General features: G+C 42.3%; 3 protein-coding genes across 3 annotated transcripts in view; 2 read left to right on the forward strand and 1 right to left on the reverse strand.

Moving 5' to 3' along the window:
- The window catches only part of LOC129842748 (zinc finger protein 664-like), a 275,164-nt gene that overhangs the window by 115,003 nt on the left and 141,777 nt on the right, over positions 1-18,384 (forward strand). The window lies entirely within an intron of this gene.
- Positions 1-18,384, reverse strand: part of LOC129842754 (zinc finger protein 239-like) — a 54,422-nt gene that overhangs the window by 16,142 nt on the left and 19,896 nt on the right. The window lies entirely within an intron of this gene.
- On the forward strand, positions 15,953-17,972 carry LOC129842757 (capping protein inhibiting regulator of actin dynamics-like). The gene is made up of 2 exons (XM_055911397.1): positions 15,953-16,293; positions 16,589-17,972. Exons 1-2 carry the CDS (start codon positions 16,211-16,213, stop codon positions 17,151-17,153), a joined length of 648 nt encoding a protein of 215 aa, XP_055767372.1. The 5' UTR covers positions 15,953-16,210; the 3' UTR covers positions 17,154-17,972.

Consider the following 18,384-nt stretch of genomic DNA (forward strand, 5'->3'; position numbering starts at 1 on the left):
GCGCCTCCATGCTCTGGACACTACGCTGACAGACACAACAAACCTTTTTGCCACAGCTCGCATTGATGTGCCATCCTGGATGAGCTGCACTACCTGAGCCACTTGTGTGGGTTGTAGACTCCGTCTCATGCTACCACTAGAGTGAAAGCACCGCCAGCATTCAAAAGTGACCAAAACATCAGCCAGGAAGCATAGGAACTGAGAAGTGGTGTGTGGTCACCACCTGCAGAACAATTCCTTTTTTGGGGGTGTCTTACTAATTGCCTATAATTTCCACCTTTTGTCTATTCCATTTGCACAACAGCATGTGAAATTTATTGTCAATCAGTGTTGCTTCCTAAGTGGACAGTTTGATTTCACAGAAGTGTGATTGACTTGGAGTTACATTGTGTTGTTAACTTCTTGAGAATACAGGGGGTGCTGTTTCACATTAGCATAATTGCCTCTACAGATTAAACTGCCTCTTATTCAATTATTGCTGTTACTATATGCATATAACCATATACCATTGGATAGAAAACAAGCTATGGTTTCTAAAACCGTTTCAATTTTGACTCTGAGTGAAACACAGGTCATTTGACAGCACTTTCCCTGAGCAAGAAGAAGATTGCAAGATGTGTATGCTCGCTTCAACGCTCTGCCTATATATGGTCACGCCACCTATGACCCGAAACACACTTCATTCGTCTTCCTCTGGGTGTCAGGAAGACGTCAGAGGAGTAATTTTTTGTTTATCTTGTACTGACGTGAAATAAGACCTATTTCTTTAGCGTGACCGACAACTTCCGGTTTTCTGAAACGCGCGTTTTAGAGGTGCAATTGTCTTTTGTTATGCTGACGTTACGGATGAAAACTATCTCCGTCTCGAAGTTTGTTTGATACATGTGACCATATCATCGTAATGTATGTTTTTTCAATATAGTTTAATCAGATTATTAGAATTTTTTCGGGAGTTTTGCCGTGTTCCGTTCTGTGAGTTTTTTAACTTTGGACAGGGACCGTGCCAGTCGACCAGTACCCAGGCTAAATGAAGAGGGAAAGTTGCCATTGTGAATGGATTGAACGACTCATCAGGACTAAGGACACCTTGATCAACATTCTGATGAAAGATCAGCAATAGTAAGACCCAATTTACGATGTTATTTCATATATCTGTCGTGCATGTGAACTGGTCGGGCGCGCCCAGCTGGTTCTGGCTGGCGTGGCTATGCTAATTTAGCGCTACATTTTGTTTTCGCTATAAAACATTTAATAAATCTGAAATATTGTTTGGATTCACCAGATGTTGGGCTTTCAATATCTGTACGCTGTGTATTTTTTCTGAAATGTTTTAAGACAAGTAATTAGTTATATAACGTTGGTCTCTGTAATTGTTCTAGCTGCATCAGCACTATATCAGATTGCAGCTGCAATGTAGAACTGTGATTTATACCTGAAAAATGCACATTTAAAAAAAAAAAAACTATGCTATACCATAAATATGTTATCAGACTGTCATCTTATGAATTTGTTTGTTGGTTAGTGGCTATATATATTTTCATTTAGTCGAATTAGTGATAGCTACTGACGCAGGAAAAAACAGTTGGAGTAAGAAAATGGTGTCTTTTGCTAACGTGTTTAGCTAATAGATTTACATATTGTGTCTTCCCTGTAAAACATTTAAAAAATCTGAAATGGTGGTTTTATTCACAAGATCTGTGTCTTTCATTGGGTGTCTTGGACTTGTGATTTAATGATATTTAGATGCTACTATTTAATTGTGACGCTATGCTAGCGATGCTAATCAGTGTGGGGGGGGTGGGGGGTGCTCCCGGATCCGGGTTAGGTACTCGGTAGAGGTTAAGTGTTCCCTTTATTTTTTTGAGCAGTGTATAAATAAAATAAAGTTACAGCTGTCTTTGATATGCTCAAAACAAACTAACTGCTATCTTGAAATGTTGAAAAAGTGTTTTTAAATAATTATCCTATCATTTGAAAATTAGTTGAAAGGCTAAGGGAATCATCTCCTGAGAGGAGGTTGGAGATGATTCTCTTAGCCTTTCAACTAATTTGCAAATGCCTATTTTAAAAGGATGGCCATTTAAAAACACTTTTTCAACATTTCAAGATAGCAGTTAGTTCAGTTTGATGTAAATAAAGACAGCCGCAACTTTATTTTATTCATTTTCATATGTTTTTGGTAAAAAAATATTTTTGAAAATAAGTAAAATAAAGATGCAGCTATCTTTATTTACATCAAACTAAACTAACTGCTATCTTGAAATTTTGCAAAAGTGTTTAAAAAAAATCCAGGCTGATCCCACATCTGGAGTTGAGTTTTTTTAATAATTTATTTATTTTTTATTTTTATTTTTTTTTACCAGGTAAGTTGACTGAGAACACGTTCTCATTTGCAGCAACGACCTGGGGAATAGTTACAGGGGAGAGGAGGGGGATGAATGAGCCAATTGTAAACTGGGGATTATTAGGTGACCATGATGGTTTGAGGGCCAGATTGGGAATTTAGCCAGGACACCGGGGTTAACACCCCTACTCTTACGATAAGTGCCATGGGATCTTTAATGACCTCAGAGAGTCAGGACACCCGTTTAACGTCCCATTCGAAAGACGGCACCCTACACAGGGCAGTGTCCCCAATCACTGCCCTGGGGCATTGGGATATTTTTTAGACCAGAGGAAAGAGTGCCTCCTACTGGCCCTCCAACACCACTTCCAGAAGCATCTGGTCTCCCATCCAGGGACTGACCAGGACCAACCCTGCTTAGCTTCAGAAGCAAGCCAGTAGTGGTATGCAGGGTGGTTAATTAACAGCCGAGGTAATTTTTATGATGAAAATTTAAAAAGAAAAAAAAAATGAATAATATAAATAAAATGAAGATGCAGCTGTCTTTGAAATGATCATACTGAACACACTGCTATCTTGAAATGTTGAAAAGGTGTTTTTTTTTGTGGCTAGGGCTAATACCCTACCTGAGCGAAAAACTGGCACTTTAAAGGAGTCTAATTTTGTCAAAAATGATAAAAATTTCAACTCACAGGTACATTAATAGACCAAACACAAACATCTGTCATCTCGAAATGTCCTAAAAAGGTTCTAAACGGGCCCCCTGGGTCTACACCTGGAGAGCAGATGGGCACATCAATCAATAAATTTTATTTTATATAGCCCTTCGTACATCAGATAATATCTCGAAGTGCTGTACAGAAACCCAGCCTAAAACCCCAAACAGCTAGAATGCAGGTGTAGAAGCACGGTGGCTAGGAAAAACTCCCTAGAAAGGCCAAAACCTAGGAAGAAACCTAGAGAGGAACCAGGCTATGAGGGGTGGCCAGTCCTCTTCTGGCTGTGCCGGGTGGAGATTATAACAGAACTATGCCAAGATGTTCAAAAATGTTCATAAGTGACAAGCATGGTCAAATAATAATCATGAATAATTTTCAGTTGGCTTTTCATAGCTGATCATTAAGAGTTGAAAAACAACAGGTCTGGGACAGGTGGCGGTTCCATAACCGCAGGCAGAACAGCTGAAACTGGAATAGCAGCAAGGCCAGGCGGACTGGGGACAGCAAGGAGTCACCACGGGCGGCAGTCCCGACGCATGGTCCAGGGCCCAGGTCCTCCGAGAGAAAGAAAGAGAGAAGGAGAAAATTAGAGAGAGCCAAGATTTTCAAAATGTTCATTAATGACAAGCATGGTCAAATAATAATCAGGAATAAATCTCAGTTGGCTTTTCATAGCCGATCATTAAGAGTTGAAAACAGCAGGTCTGGGACAGGTAGGGGTTCCATAACCGCAGGCAGAAGAGTTGAAACTGGAATAGCAGCAAGGCCAGGCGGACTGGGGGCAGCAAGGAGTCACCACGGCCGGTAGTCCCGACGTATGGTCCTAGGGCCCAGGTCCTCCGAGAGAAAGAGAGAAGGAGAAAATTAGAGAGAGCCAAGATTTTCAAAATGTTCATAAATGACAAGCATGGTCAAATAATAATCAGGAATAAATCTCAGTTGGCTTTTCATAGCCGATCATTAAGAGTTGAAAACAGCAGGTCTGGGACAGGTAGGGGTTTCGTAACCGCAGGCAGAAACAGTTGAAACTGGAATAGCAGCAAGGCCGGGCGGACTGGGGACAGCAAGGTGTCAGCATGCCCGGTAGTCCTGACGTATGGTCCTAGGGCTCAGGTTCTCAGAGAGAAAGAGAGAACGAGAGAATTAGAGAGAGCATACTTAAATTCACACAGGACACTGGATAAGACAGGAGAAGTATTCCAGGTATAACCAACTGACCCTAGCCCCCCGACACATAAACTACTGCAGCATAAATACTGGAGGCTGAGACAGGAGCGGTCAGGAGACACTGTGGCCCCATCCGAAGAAACCCCCGGACAGGGCCAAACAGGAAGGATATAACCCCACCCACTCTGCCAAAGCACAGCCCCCACACCACTAGGGGATATCCTCAACCACCAACTTACAATCCTGAGACAAGGCCGAGTATAGCCCACAAAGGTCTCCACCACAGCACATCTGCACCAGAGCTGAAATTTCACCGGGAGAGCAAATACTTCAACTGACGGACAGACATTCCCTATTCCCTATATAATACTCTACTGTAGACCGGGGCCCTATTCCCTATATAATACTCTACTTTAGACCAGGGCCCTATTCCCTATATAATACTCTACTGTAGAACAGGGCCCTATTCCCTATATAATACTCTACTTTAGGCCAGGGCCCTATTCCCTATATAATTATCTACTGTAGACCAGGGCCCTATTCCCTATATAATACTTTACTTTAGACCAGAGCCCTATTCCCTATATAATACTCTACTTTAGACCAGGGCCCTATTCCCTATATAATCCTCTACTTTAGACCAGAGCCCTATTCCCTATATAATCCTCTACTTTAGACCAGAGCCCTATTCCCTATATAATCCTCTACTTTAGACCAGGGCCCTATTCCCTATATAATCCTCTACTTTAGACCAGGGCCCTATTCCCTATATAATACTCTACTGTAGACCAGGGCCATATTCCCTATATAATCCTCTACTTTAGACCAGGGCCCTATTCCCTATATAATACTCTACTGTAGACCAGGGCCCTATTCCCTATATAATACTCTACTGTAGACCAGGGCCCTATTCCCTATATAATACTCTACTGTAGACCAGGGCCATATTCCCTATATAATACTCTACTTTAGACCAGGGCCATATTCCCTATATAATACTCTACTGTAGACCAGGGCCCTATTCCCTATATAATACTCTACTGTAGACCAGGGCCCTATTCCCTATATAATACTCTATTGTAGACCAGGGCCCTATTCCCTATATAATACTCTACTGTAGACCAGGGCCCTATTCCCTATATAATACTCTACTGTAGACCAGAGCCTTATTCCCTATATAATCCTCTACTGTAGACCAGGGCCTAATTCCCTATATAATACTCTACTTTAGACCAGAGCCCTATTCCCTATATAATACTCTACTTTAGACTAGAGCCCTATTCCCTATATAATCCTCTACCTTAGACCAGGGCCATATTCCCTATATAATACTCTACTTTAGACCAGGGCCCTATTCCCTATATAATACTCTACTTTAGACGAGGGCCCTATTCCCTATATAATACTCTACTTTAGACCAGAGCCCCATTCCCTATATAATACTCTACTTTAGACCAGGGCCCTATTCCCTATATAATACTCAACTTTAGACCAGGGCCCTATTCCCTATATAATCCTCTACTTTAGAGCAGGGCCCTATTCCCTATATAATACTCTACTGTAGACCAGGGCCATATTACCTATATAATCCTCTACTTTAGACCAGGGCCCTATTCCCTATATAATACTCTACTGTAGACCAGGGCCCTATTCCCTATATAATACTCTACTGTAGACCAGGGCCATATTCCCTATATAATACTCTACTTTAGACCAGGGCCATATTCCCTATATAATACTCTACTATAGGCAAGGGCCCTATTCCCTATATTATACTCTACTGTAGACCAGGGCCCTATTCCCTATATAATACTCTACTTTAGACCAGAGCCCTATTCCCTATATAATACTCTACTGTAGACCAGAGCCCTATTCCCTATATAATACTCTACTTTAGACCAGGGCCATATTCCCTATATAATACTCTACTATAGGCCAGGGCCCTATTCCCTATATTATACTCTACTGTAGACCAGGGCCCTTTTCCCTATATAATACTCTACTTTAGACCAGAGCCCTATTCCCTATATAATACTCTACTGTAGACCAGGGCCCTATTCCCTATATAATGCTCTACTGTAGACCAGGGCCCTATTCCCTATATAATACTCTACTGTAGACCAGAGCCCTATTCCCTATATAATCCTCTACTGTAGACCAGGGCCTAATTCCCTATATAATACTCTACTTTAGACCAGAGCCCTATTCCCTATATAATACTCTACTTTAGACTAGAGCCCTATTCCCTATATAATCCTCTACCTTAGACCAGGGCCATATTCCCTATATAATACTCTACTTTAGACCAGAGCCCTATTCCCTATATAATCCTCTACTTTAGACCAGGGCCCTATTCCCTATATAATACTCTACCTTAGACCAGGGACCTATTCCCTATATAATACTCAACTTTAGACCAGGACCCTATTCCCTATATAATACTCAACTTTAGACCAGGGCCCTATTCCCTATATAATACTCTACTGTAGACCAGGGCCATATTACCTATATAATCCTCTACTTTAGACCAGGGCCCTATTCCCTATATAATACTCTACTGTAGACCAGGGCCCTATTCCCTATATAATACTCTACTGTAGACCAGGGCCATATTCCCTATATAATACTCTACTTTAGACGAGGGCCATATTCCCTATATAATACTCTACTATAGGCCAGGGCCCTATTCCCTATATTATACTCTACTGTAGACCAGGGCCCTATTCCCTATATAATACTCTACTTTAGACCAGAGCCCTATTCCCTATATAATACTCTACTGTAGACCAGAGCCCTATTCCCTATATAATACTCTACTGTAGACCAGGGCCATATTCCCTATATAATACTCTACTGTAGACCAGGGCCCTATTCCCTATATTATACTCTACTGTAGACCAGGGCCCTATTCCATATATAATACTCTACTTTAGACCCTGGCCCTATTCCCTATATAATACTCTACTTTAGACCAGGGCCATATTCCCTATATAATACTCTACTGTAAACCAGGGCCATATTCCCTATATAATACTCTACTTTAGACCAGGGCCCTATTCCATATATTATACTCTACTTTAGACCAGGGCCCTATTCCTTATATAATCCTCTACTTTAGACCAGAGCCCTATTCCCTATATTATACTCTACTGTAGACCTGGGCCCTATTCCCTATATAATACTCTACTTTAGACCAGGGCCCTATTCCCTATATAATATTCTACTGTAGAACAGGGCCCTATTCCCTATATAATACTCTACTTTAGGCCAGGGCCCTATTCCCTATATAATTATCTACTGTAGACCAGGGCCCTATTCCCTATATAATACTTTAGTTTAGACCAGAGTCCTATTCCCTATATGATACTCAACTTTAGACCAGGGCCCTATTCCCTATATAATCCTCTACTTTAGACCAGGGCCCCATTCCCTATATAATACTCTACTTTAGACCAGGGCCCTATTCCCTATATAATACTCTACTGTAGACCAGGGCCCTATTCCCTATATAATACTCTACTTTAGACCAGGGCCCTATTCCCTTTATAATCCTCTACTTTAGACCAGGGCCCTATTCCCTATATAATACTCTACTTTAGACCAGGGCCCTATTCCCTATATTATACTCTACTGTAGACCAGGGTCTATTCCCTATATTATACTCTACTGTAGACCAGGGCCCTATTCCCTATATAATACTCTACTTTAGACCAGAGCCCTATTCTCTATATAATACTCTACTGTAGACCATTCCCTATATAATACTCTACTTTAGACCAGGGCCCAATTCCCTATATAATACTCTACTTTAGACCAGGGCCCTATTCCCTTTATAATCCTCTACTTTAGACCAGGGCCCTATTCCCTATATAATACTCTACTTTAGACCAGGGCCCTATTCCCTATATTATACTCTACTGTAGACCAGGGCCCTATTCCCTATATTATACTCTACTGTAGACCAGGGCCCTATTCCCTATATAATACTCTACTTTAGACCAGAGCCCTATTCTCTATATAATACTTAACTGTAGACCAGGGCCATATTCCCTATATAATCCTCTACTTTAGACGAGGGCCATATTCCCTATATAATACTCTACTTTAGACCAGGGCCCTATTCCCTATATAATCCTCTACTTTAGACCAGGGCCCTATTCCCTATATAATCCTATACTTTAGACCAGGGCCCCATTCCCTATATAATACTCTACTGTAGACCAGGGCCCTATTCCCTATATAATCCTCTACTGTAGACCAGAGGCCTATTCCCTATATAATCCTCTACTTTAGACCAGGGCCCTATTCCCTATATAATCCTCTACTTTAGACCAGGGCCCTATTCCCTATATAATACTCTACTTTTTATTTATTTTATTTATTTTTTATTTAACCTTTATTTAACCAGGTAGGCAAATTGAGAACACGTTCTCATTTACAATTGCGACCTGGCCAAGATAAAGCAAAGCAGTTCGACACATACAACAACACATAGTTACACATGGAGTAAAAACAAACATATAGTCAATAATACAGTGAAAAAAAAAATGAAAAAAAAATAAGTCTATATACAATGTGAGCAAGTGAGGTGAGATAAGGGAGGTGAAGGCAAACAGATATATGTATAAATAAATAAAAATATAAAAAGGCCATGGAGGCGAAGTGAGTACAACACAGCAAGTAAAATAAAAACTAAAAAAAACACTGGAATGGTTGGTTTGCATTGGAAGAAAGTGCAAAGTAGAGACAGAAATAATGGGGTGCAAAGGAGCAAAATAAATTAATAAATAAATACAGTAGGTAAAGAGGTAGTTGTTTGGGCTAAATTGTAGATGGGTTATGTACAGGTGCAGTAATCTATGAGCTGCTCTGACAGCTGGTGCTTAAAGCTAGTGAGGGAGATAGGTGTTTCCAGTTTCAGAGATTTTTGTAGTTCGTTCCAGTCATTGGCAGCAGAGAACTGGAAGGAGAGGCGTCCAAAGGAAGAATTGGTTTTGGGGGTGACTAGAGAGATATACCTGCTGGAGCGCGTGCTACGGGTAGGTGCTGCTATGGTGACCAGCGAGCTGAGATAAGGGGGGACTTTACCTAGCAGGGTCTTGTAGATGACCTGGAACCAATGGGTTTGGCGACGAGTATGAAGCGAGGGCCAGCCAACGAGAGTGTACAGGTCGCAGTGGTGGGTAGTATATGGGGCTTTGGTGACAAAACGGATGGCACTGTGATAGACTGCATCCAATTTATTGAGTAGGGTTTTGGAGGCTATTTTGTAAATGACATCACCGAAGTCGAGGATTGGTAGGATGGTCAGTTTTACAAGGGTATGTTTGGCAGCATGAGTAAAGGATGCTTTGTTGCGGAATAGGAAGCCAATTCTAGATTTGACTTTGGATTGGAGATGTTTGATGTGGGTCTGGAAGGAGAGTTTACAGTCTAACCAGACACCTAGGTATTTGTAGTTGTCCACATATTCTAAGTCAGAGCCGTCCAAAGTAGTGATGTTGGACAGGCGGGCAGGAGCAGGCAGCGATCGGTTGAAGAGCATGCATTTGGTTTTACTTGTATTTAAGAGCAGTTGGAGGCCACGGAAGGAGAGTTGTATGGCATTGAAGCTCGCCTGGAGGGTTGTTAACACAGTGTCAAAAGAAGGGCCAGAAGTATACAGAATAGTGTCGTCTGCGTAGAGGTGGATCAGAGAATCACCAGCAGCAAGAGCGACATCATTGATGTAAACAGAGAAGAGAGTCGGTCCAAGAATTGAACCCTGTGGCACCCCCATAGAGACTGCCAGAGGCCCGGACAACAGACCCTCCGATTTGACACACTGAACTCGATCAGAGAAGTAGTTGGTGAACCAGGCGAGGCAATCATTAGAGAAACCAAGGCTGTCGAGTCTGCCAATGAGGATGTGGTGATTGACAGAGTCAAAAGCCTTGGCCAGGTCAATGAATACGGCTGCACAGTATTGTTTCCTATCGATGGAGGTTACGATATCGTTTATGACCTTGAGCGTGGCTGAGGTGCACCCATGACCAGCTCTGAAACCAGATTGCATAGCGGAGAAGGTGTGGTGTGATTCGAAATGGTCGGTAATCTGTTTGTTGACTTGGCTTTCGAAGACCTTAGAAAGGCAGGGTAGGATAGATATAGGTCTGTAGCAGTTAGGGTCAAGGGTGTCCCCCCCTTTGAAGAGGGGGATAACCGCAGCTGCTTTCCAATCTTTGGGGATCTCAGACGACACGAAAGAGAGGTTGAAGAGGCTAGTAATAGGGGTGGCAACAATTTCAGCAGATAGTTTTAGAAAGAAAGGGTCCAGATTATCTAGCCCGGCTGATTTGTAAGGGTCCAGATTTTGCAGCTCATTAAGAACATCAGCTGACTGTATTTGGGAGAAAGAGAAATGGGGAAGGCTTGGGCGAGTAGCAGAGGGGAGGGCAGTGCTGTTGTCCCGGGTAGGGGTAGCCAGGTGGAAAGCATGGCCAGCCGTAGAAAAATGCTTATTGAAATTCTCAATTATAGTGGATTTGTCGGTGGTGACAGTGTTTCCTATCTTCAGGGCGGTTGGAAGCTGGGAGGAGGTGTTCTTATTCTCCATGGACTTTACGGTGTCCCAGAACTTTTTTGAATTTGTGTTGCAGGAAGCAAATTTCTGCTTGAAAAAGCTAGCCTTGGCTGTTCTAACTGCCTGTGTATATTGGTTTCTGGCTTCCCTGAAAAGTTGCATATCACGGGGGCTGTTCGATGCTAATGCAGAACGCCATAGGATGTTTTTCTGTTGGTTAAGGGCAGTCAGGTCAGGAGAGAACCAAGGGCTATATCTGTTCCTGGTTCTAAATTTCTTGAATGGGGCATGCTTATTCAAGATGGTGAGGAAGGCATTTTTAAAAAATGACCAGGCATCCTCTACTGACGGGATGAGATCAATATCCTTCCAGGATACCCCGGCCAGGTCAATTAGGAAGGCCTGCTCGCTGAAGTGTTTCAGGGAGCGTTTGACAGTGATGAGTGGAGGTCGTTTGACCGCTGACCCATTACGGATGCAGGCAATGAGGCAGTGATCGCTGAGATCTTGGTTAAAAACAGCAGAGGTGTATTTGGAGGGCAAGTTTGTTAGGATGATATCTATGAGGGTACCCGTGTTTACGGAATTGGGGTGGTACCTGGTAGGTTCATTAATAATTTGTGTGAGATTGAGGGCATCAAGCTTAGATTGTAGGGTGGCTGGGGTGTTGAGCATGTTCAAATTTAGGTCGCCTAGCAGCACGAGCTCTGAAGATAGATGGGGGGCAATCAGTTCACATATAGTGTCCAGAGCACAGCTGGGGGCAGAGGGTGGTCTATAGCAGGCGGCAACGGTGAGAGACTTGTTTTTAGAGAGGTGGATTTTTAAAAGTAGAAGTTCAAATTGTTTGGGAACAGACCTGGATAGTATAACAGAACTCTGCAGGCAGTCTTTGCAGTAGATTGCAACACCGCCCCCTTTGGCCGTTCTATCTTGTCTGAAAATATTGTAATTGGGGATAAAAATGTCTGAATTTTTGGTGGTCTTTCTAAGCCAGGATTCAGACACGGCTAAAACATCCGGGTTGGTAGAGTGTGCTAAAGCAGTGAACAAAACAAACTTAGGGAGGAGGCTCCTAATGTTAACATGCATGAAGCCAAGGCTATTACGGTTACAGAAGTCATCAAAAGAGAGCGCCTGGGGAATAGGAGTGGAGCCAGGTACTGCAGGGCCTGGATTCACCTCTACATCACCAGAGGAACAGAGGAGAAGTAGGATAATGGTACGGCTAAAAGCTATGAGAATTGGTCGCCTAGAGCTACCAGAGCAGAGAGTAAAAGGAAGTTTCTGGGGGCTATAAAATAGTTTAAAGGAATAATGTACAGACAAAGGTATGGTAGGATGTGAATACAGTGGAGGTAAACCTAGGTATTGAGTGATGATGAGAGAGATCTTGTCTCTAGAAACATCATTGAAACCAGGTGATGTCATCGCATATGTGGGTGGTGGAACTGCAGGGTTGGATATGGTATAGAGAGCAGGGCTAGAATCTCTACAGTGAAATAAGCCAATAAACACTAACCAGAACAGCAATGGACAAGGCATATTTACATTAAGGAGAGGCAAGCTTAATCGAGTGATAAATAAGGGTCCAGTGAGTAGAGGTTGGTTGGGGTCGTGGCGATCCAGACAGCTGGCCGGGTATATGGCTATCGGTAGCAGCATAGGATGGAGGTCTGTTTGTAGATACCTCGTGCGTTTCCGTCGGTAGGTTCCGTGTAGTGGGGTTTTGTTCAGATAGCAGCCGATAAGACAGCTAACGATTAGCGGGCCTCAGATGAGCGTTCAGGTAACGCCGGGACGGAGGTGCCGGTTGGATAAATCCCTCGGGCAGATAACGTCGGCAGTCAGTCGTGAAGGCCCGGTGGGGTTCCGTATCTGCAGCAGCACTCTACTGTAGACCAGGGCCCTATTCCCTATATAATCCTCTACTTTAGACCAGGGCCCTATTCCCTATATAATACTCTACTTTAGACCAGGGCCCAATTCCCTATATAATCCTCTACTTTAGACCAGGGCCCTATTCCCTATATTATACTCTACTGTAGACCAGGGCCCTATTCCCTATATAATCCTCTAATTTAGACCAGGGCCCTATTCCCTATATAATACTCTACTGTATACCAGGGCACAATTCCCTATATTATACTCTACTGTAGACCAGGGCCCTATTCCATATATAATACTCTACTTTAGACCCTGGCCCTATTCCCTATATAATACTCTACTTTAGACCAGGGCCCCATTCCCTATATTATACTCTACTTTAGACCAGGGCCATATTCCCTATATAATACTCTACTGTAAACCAGGGCCGTATTCCCTATATAATACTCTACTTTAGACCATGGCCCTATTCCATATATTATACTCTACTTTAGACCAGGGCCCTATTCCCTATATAATCCTCTACTTTAGACCAGAGCCCTATTCCCTATATAATACTCTACTGTAGACCAGGGCACAATTCCCTATATTATACTCTACTGTAGACCAGGGCCCAATTCCCTATATAATACTCTACTGTAGACCAGGGCACAATTCCCTATATTATACTCTACTGTAGACCAGGGCCCTATTCCCTATATAATACTCTACTGTAGACCAGGGCACAATTCCCTATATTATACTCTACTGTAGACCAGGGCCCTATTCCATATATAATCCTCTACTTTAGACCAGGGCCATATTCCCTATATAATCCTCTACTGTAGACCAGGGCCATATTCCCTATATAATACTCTACTTTAGACCAGGGCCCAATTCCCTATATTATACTCTACTGTAGACCAGGGCCATATTCCCTATATAATACTCTACTTTAGACCAGGGCCCTATTTCCTATATAATCCTCTAATTTAGACCAGGGCCCTATTCCCTATATAATACTCTACTGTAGACCAGGGCACAATTCCCTATATTATACTCTACTGTAGAGCAGGGCCCTATTCCATATATAATACTCTACTTTAGACCCTGGCCCTATTCCCTATGTTAACCTCTACTTTAGACCAGGGCCCTATTCCCTATATAATACTCTACTTTAGACCAGGGCCCCATTCCCTATATAATCCTCTACCTTAGACCGGGGCCCTATTCCCTATATAATACTCTACTTTAGACCAGGGCCCTATTCCCTATATAATCCTCTACTTTAGACCAGGGCCCCATTCCCTATATAATAATCTACTTTAGACCAGGGCCCTGTTCCCTTTATAATACTCTACTTTAGACCAGGGCCCTATTCCCTATATAATACTCTACTGTAGACCAGGGCCCTATTCCCTATATAATACTCTACTGTAGACCAGGGCACAATTCCCTATATTATACTCTACTGTAGACCAGGGCCCTGTTCCCTTTATAATACTCTACTTTAGACCAGAGCCCAGACAGACAGACAGTGTGTTATAACAGAGTGATCTCACTAGGTGACAAGCTGAGTCTCTTCTCCCAGACAGACAGACAGACAGACAGACAGTGTGTTATAACATAGTGATCTCACTAGGTGACAAGGTGAGTCTCTTCTCCCTGACAGACAGACAGACAGACAGACAGACAGACAGACAGACAGACAGACAGACAGACAGTGTGTTATAACAGAGTGATCTCACTAGGTGACAACTCAACGGGCTATGCTCATCTCCCCAATAGCCGACAGACAACTTTCCTAATTGCAATGTCATTAATGTGACCGATATGTACAGTATAATAAGCATAGCGAAGAAGAAAAATATCCGACTTCTGACGCACAGCAGAGACATCGCTGCTGAGATTTCCCCCGGAGCAAGAGTCCCTCCAGAATGTAAAAACAGTCATTGCGTTTCAATGAATGTACTCCCCAAACGCTTGTTGCATCGTGAACTATCCTCGCAGTCCCTTGGGACTTCAGCGGAGGGATGATGCGCCGCTGTCATTTACTTGGATGAGAAGTTGGACGAACGCTCCTCCAGCTGACGGTACGCAATGGTGGAGAACTACAGGGTGGTGATGTCGTTCACGAACGAACGGATCTTTTTGAACGGATCTTTTTGTTGAACGTCGGGAACCGCATCGGTGAAAGAACCATTCATCTGGCGCTCTGATTTGCGGGTCAATCTGGTCCAGAGGATTTAGTTCGTGCTTAAAAACGAATTCTTCATTTTTTTACGCGCATTTCACGATCTGACTTAATGGTAGCCTACCTTTTGGCTTTTACATTGAATATTTGCAATTTTTTCATTGTTCTAGATTTATTTTAAGCATTTTAAAGGTAGATCCGTTTATGAGCCAAATGAACCCGCTCTTTTACTTGAACGGAGCCAAATGTGCCGGCTCACCGAATAGACTCAGAAAGCCCATCACTACTACAGCGGAGAGGTAAAATCCAAACAGAGCACCACAATCAACAGGCAGGCGGTTATTGGGATTTGACTGTCACAGGGACCAACTAATAAGAGGTTATAATTCATTGGAATTGTTGTGATTGTATGTTTGTCTGTACAGTTATGGCTGTCCTGTTATTATTTTGTGTCTTGATCAATTATGAGTAGCTAAACCATATCGACTTTTGGACACTGATGCGCAGGAGAACCCCTAGCTGTCAATCAAGCAGGCGCGGTGAACGGATTATGACGCTCGAGCGTTCCAAATGACGCAACAATACAGTTCCAGAACAGAGAAAGTTAATGCCGAAGATGTTATTCGGTTCCACACTAAAACTGCTGTTTGACAAGTGGGATTTGAGGTGAGTCAAATATTTACAAAAGTTTACAATACATTAACCATCCGCTAGCCTACTTAACCTATAATTCTGTCATGGTAAGATAACACATGTTAAAGTGAACGTTAATGTATTTGAAATATTTTTTATGCCATTATCTAGCTAGCCTTATAAAATACAATTATTAATTATGGAATTGTTTTTTTCTGTTGCTTTCAAATCAATCCATCTGTATTTACTCTTTTGTCTGTTTGTCTTGTTGACTTATCTGTCTGTCTGTCTGTGTACTGTCTAGCCAGCATATGCCAGAAAGGTTCTTTCACATAGGCTCATATTCACAAAGTCTCATAGAAGGAGTGCTGATCAATAATCCGTTTTGTCTTTTAAATCAAACTGAATGCGTTTTGATTGACAGGAGGGGACCTGATCCTAGATCAGTACTCCTACCCTGAAACACTTTGTGAACACAATCCAGGTGTACTGTGATTATGAAGTTGTGATGAGGTATTATTATATTAGTCGTGCTGATGCATGATGGGTTGTAGGCTAGAGCTTGAGTACTGTAGTCTGAAGGCTGTTTCTGAATTCACTGACCTGGTGAGTAAATGTTGTGTACAATGGCACCATCTAGTGACAGAAACATAGAAACACACATTGTTGCTGAACGAAGGCATCTCTTTATTTTCCAGAAACAAAACTTGTGAAACTTTCCTGAGATGGACACCTCTTCTTCTTCTGGACGATCTCCGTCTCCTACTGGGACTGTCTTCTTACCCCCTCCTATCATGTGGAACAGTCTGTAAGTCATTCATCACATAACCGAGCTCTGGTCCAGGGCATTATGTGCGGCTTGCTGAAGGAAGGCTCAGTGTCTGCAAGCTGTACTTAACGCCCTGGACCAGAGCTACACATTACCCACCTCTGGCCATCATGGACAGTCAACTCATCACATTCACGTACTGTAAGTCACAGTTGAGTGAGTTGTGTGATTAAAGGCAGTTTAATTGAGCAGAAGTTTAATTATTATTGTAATATTGTAGTAAATTGTCTGAGTTCACTTCCTAAATAATGTGTTGACATTCCTTTGCACCCAGCTACAAGCAGGCAGAGATGGAGGTTCAGTTCCTGAGGGAAGAGAAGAAGACCTGTACAGAGAAGGAAGCCCACATGCTTGAGTTGAGGGGGAAGGATCGAACGATCCGAAATCAGAAGAAGGAGATGGACAGACTTCAAGTGTGCCTCTGGGAGGAGGAAAAGAAGAAGAGGAATGGTGGAACGGAGAAGGACGGGATGATTGAACAATTGGGGTCTGAGACAGACCATCTCAGAGCCCTTTTGAAAGATGAAAGGAGGAGAAGAAGAGTAGAAAGGGGTATTATGAAAGAGTGGAAGGCTGAGATCCTGAGACTGAGGGAGGCAGAGAGACAGAGAGAAGCAGAGAGAAGCAGCGAGACAGAGAGTATCAGAGAGGCAGAGAGAGCCACAGAATGGGAGAACCAGAGACAAATGCTGGAGATCAACAGACTCAAACAACTGCTGGAGCTGCTGATGGTGGACCTTCAACTGGCCCACGTAAGACATGTCATTGTTATTATTAAAAGGCAGTGTATATTCACCCGGCTGAAAATGAATGGCGGCAGTATGCTAACCCAATGTTAACTTTGATGCCTTTCCTAAACGTTAACCCTGACCTTAACCTCACTGAAACTATACCTAACCTTTACCGTAACCCAACCCTAGGTCCTAAACCTAACCTTCATTTATCTCAACCCCTATGCCTTTCTTCTGCCGGTTGAATATCCACTTCCTTATTAACGTCATTACTGTTGTTGACAACTGTATCTGTGCAGGTTGTAAATAATTGCATTAGTGAAACATCATTTGTAGTAGTAATTTCTACAAGCATAAACATCAGAGGCAACATTAAATTGCAACGGGAATTTTTCAAACCCCTAACTGAATGGGCAAGCTAGTTGTGTGTTTGTATTTGTACACATTTTGGACATAATTGATTCCATAAAATGTCTCATAATTTTTTCAAACCATGTCAATACATTAATTGACAATGAATTGTCCAGATGAATTAATCAAAATGACCCTGCTATTGATGTTGTTCAGTGTTTGATTCAATTACCTAGGTCTAAGTTGTATTTCTATGTATCATTCTCTGCAAATGCTTTGAAAGTATGTCTTGGTCATAGATTATCACTAATTTAACCTTTTAAATTTAAGCAAGAGATAGAGAGATTGAGGCTATGGCAGAAAGTCATGGAGGATCAGCGACCAAGACTGGCCTGGAACAACAAACCTATTGAGACAGAAAGAGAGAGGGAAAGAGAGAGGGAAAAAGAGAAAGAAAGGGAGATGGAAAGGGAGAGAAAAGCAGAATTGGAAAGACAAGAAATGAAGAAGAAAGTGAAACAGGCAGAAGAAACGATAAAAGTGTTAGAACGAGAGATTGAGAGATTGAAAGAGACTGAAAAGGAAATCATATTTGAAAGAGAAAGAGACATGCGTATTGCAGAGAATGAGAAAGTCAAACTGGTTAACGAAAAGGTGAAAGAGTTAGAGAGAGAGGTTGAGAGACTGAAAAAAGATATGACAACAAAAGAGATTCAATACAAAATCAAATTTGAAAGAGCGAAAGAAGCGTATAGAAGACAGAATGAGAGAGTGAAACAGGTTAACCAAAATGTACTAGTGTTAGACAGAGAGGTTGCGAGAATGAAAGAAGACATTAGATTGAAAGACGAGACTGAACCAGAGAGAACATTTGATAGAGACAGAGAAAGAGAAAATGATTGGAGACGAAGTGAAGAGGAGATGAAAAATAGAGTGGAGAGAGAGATGGAAATGGAAACAGCCCTCATCAATGACAAAAAGACATCTG

This window comes from Salvelinus fontinalis, unplaced genomic scaffold (assembly GCF_029448725.1).
Source record: "Salvelinus fontinalis isolate EN_2023a unplaced genomic scaffold, ASM2944872v1 scaffold_0064, whole genome shotgun sequence".
Taxonomy (NCBI): Eukaryota; Metazoa; Chordata; class Actinopteri; order Salmoniformes; family Salmonidae; genus Salvelinus; species Salvelinus fontinalis.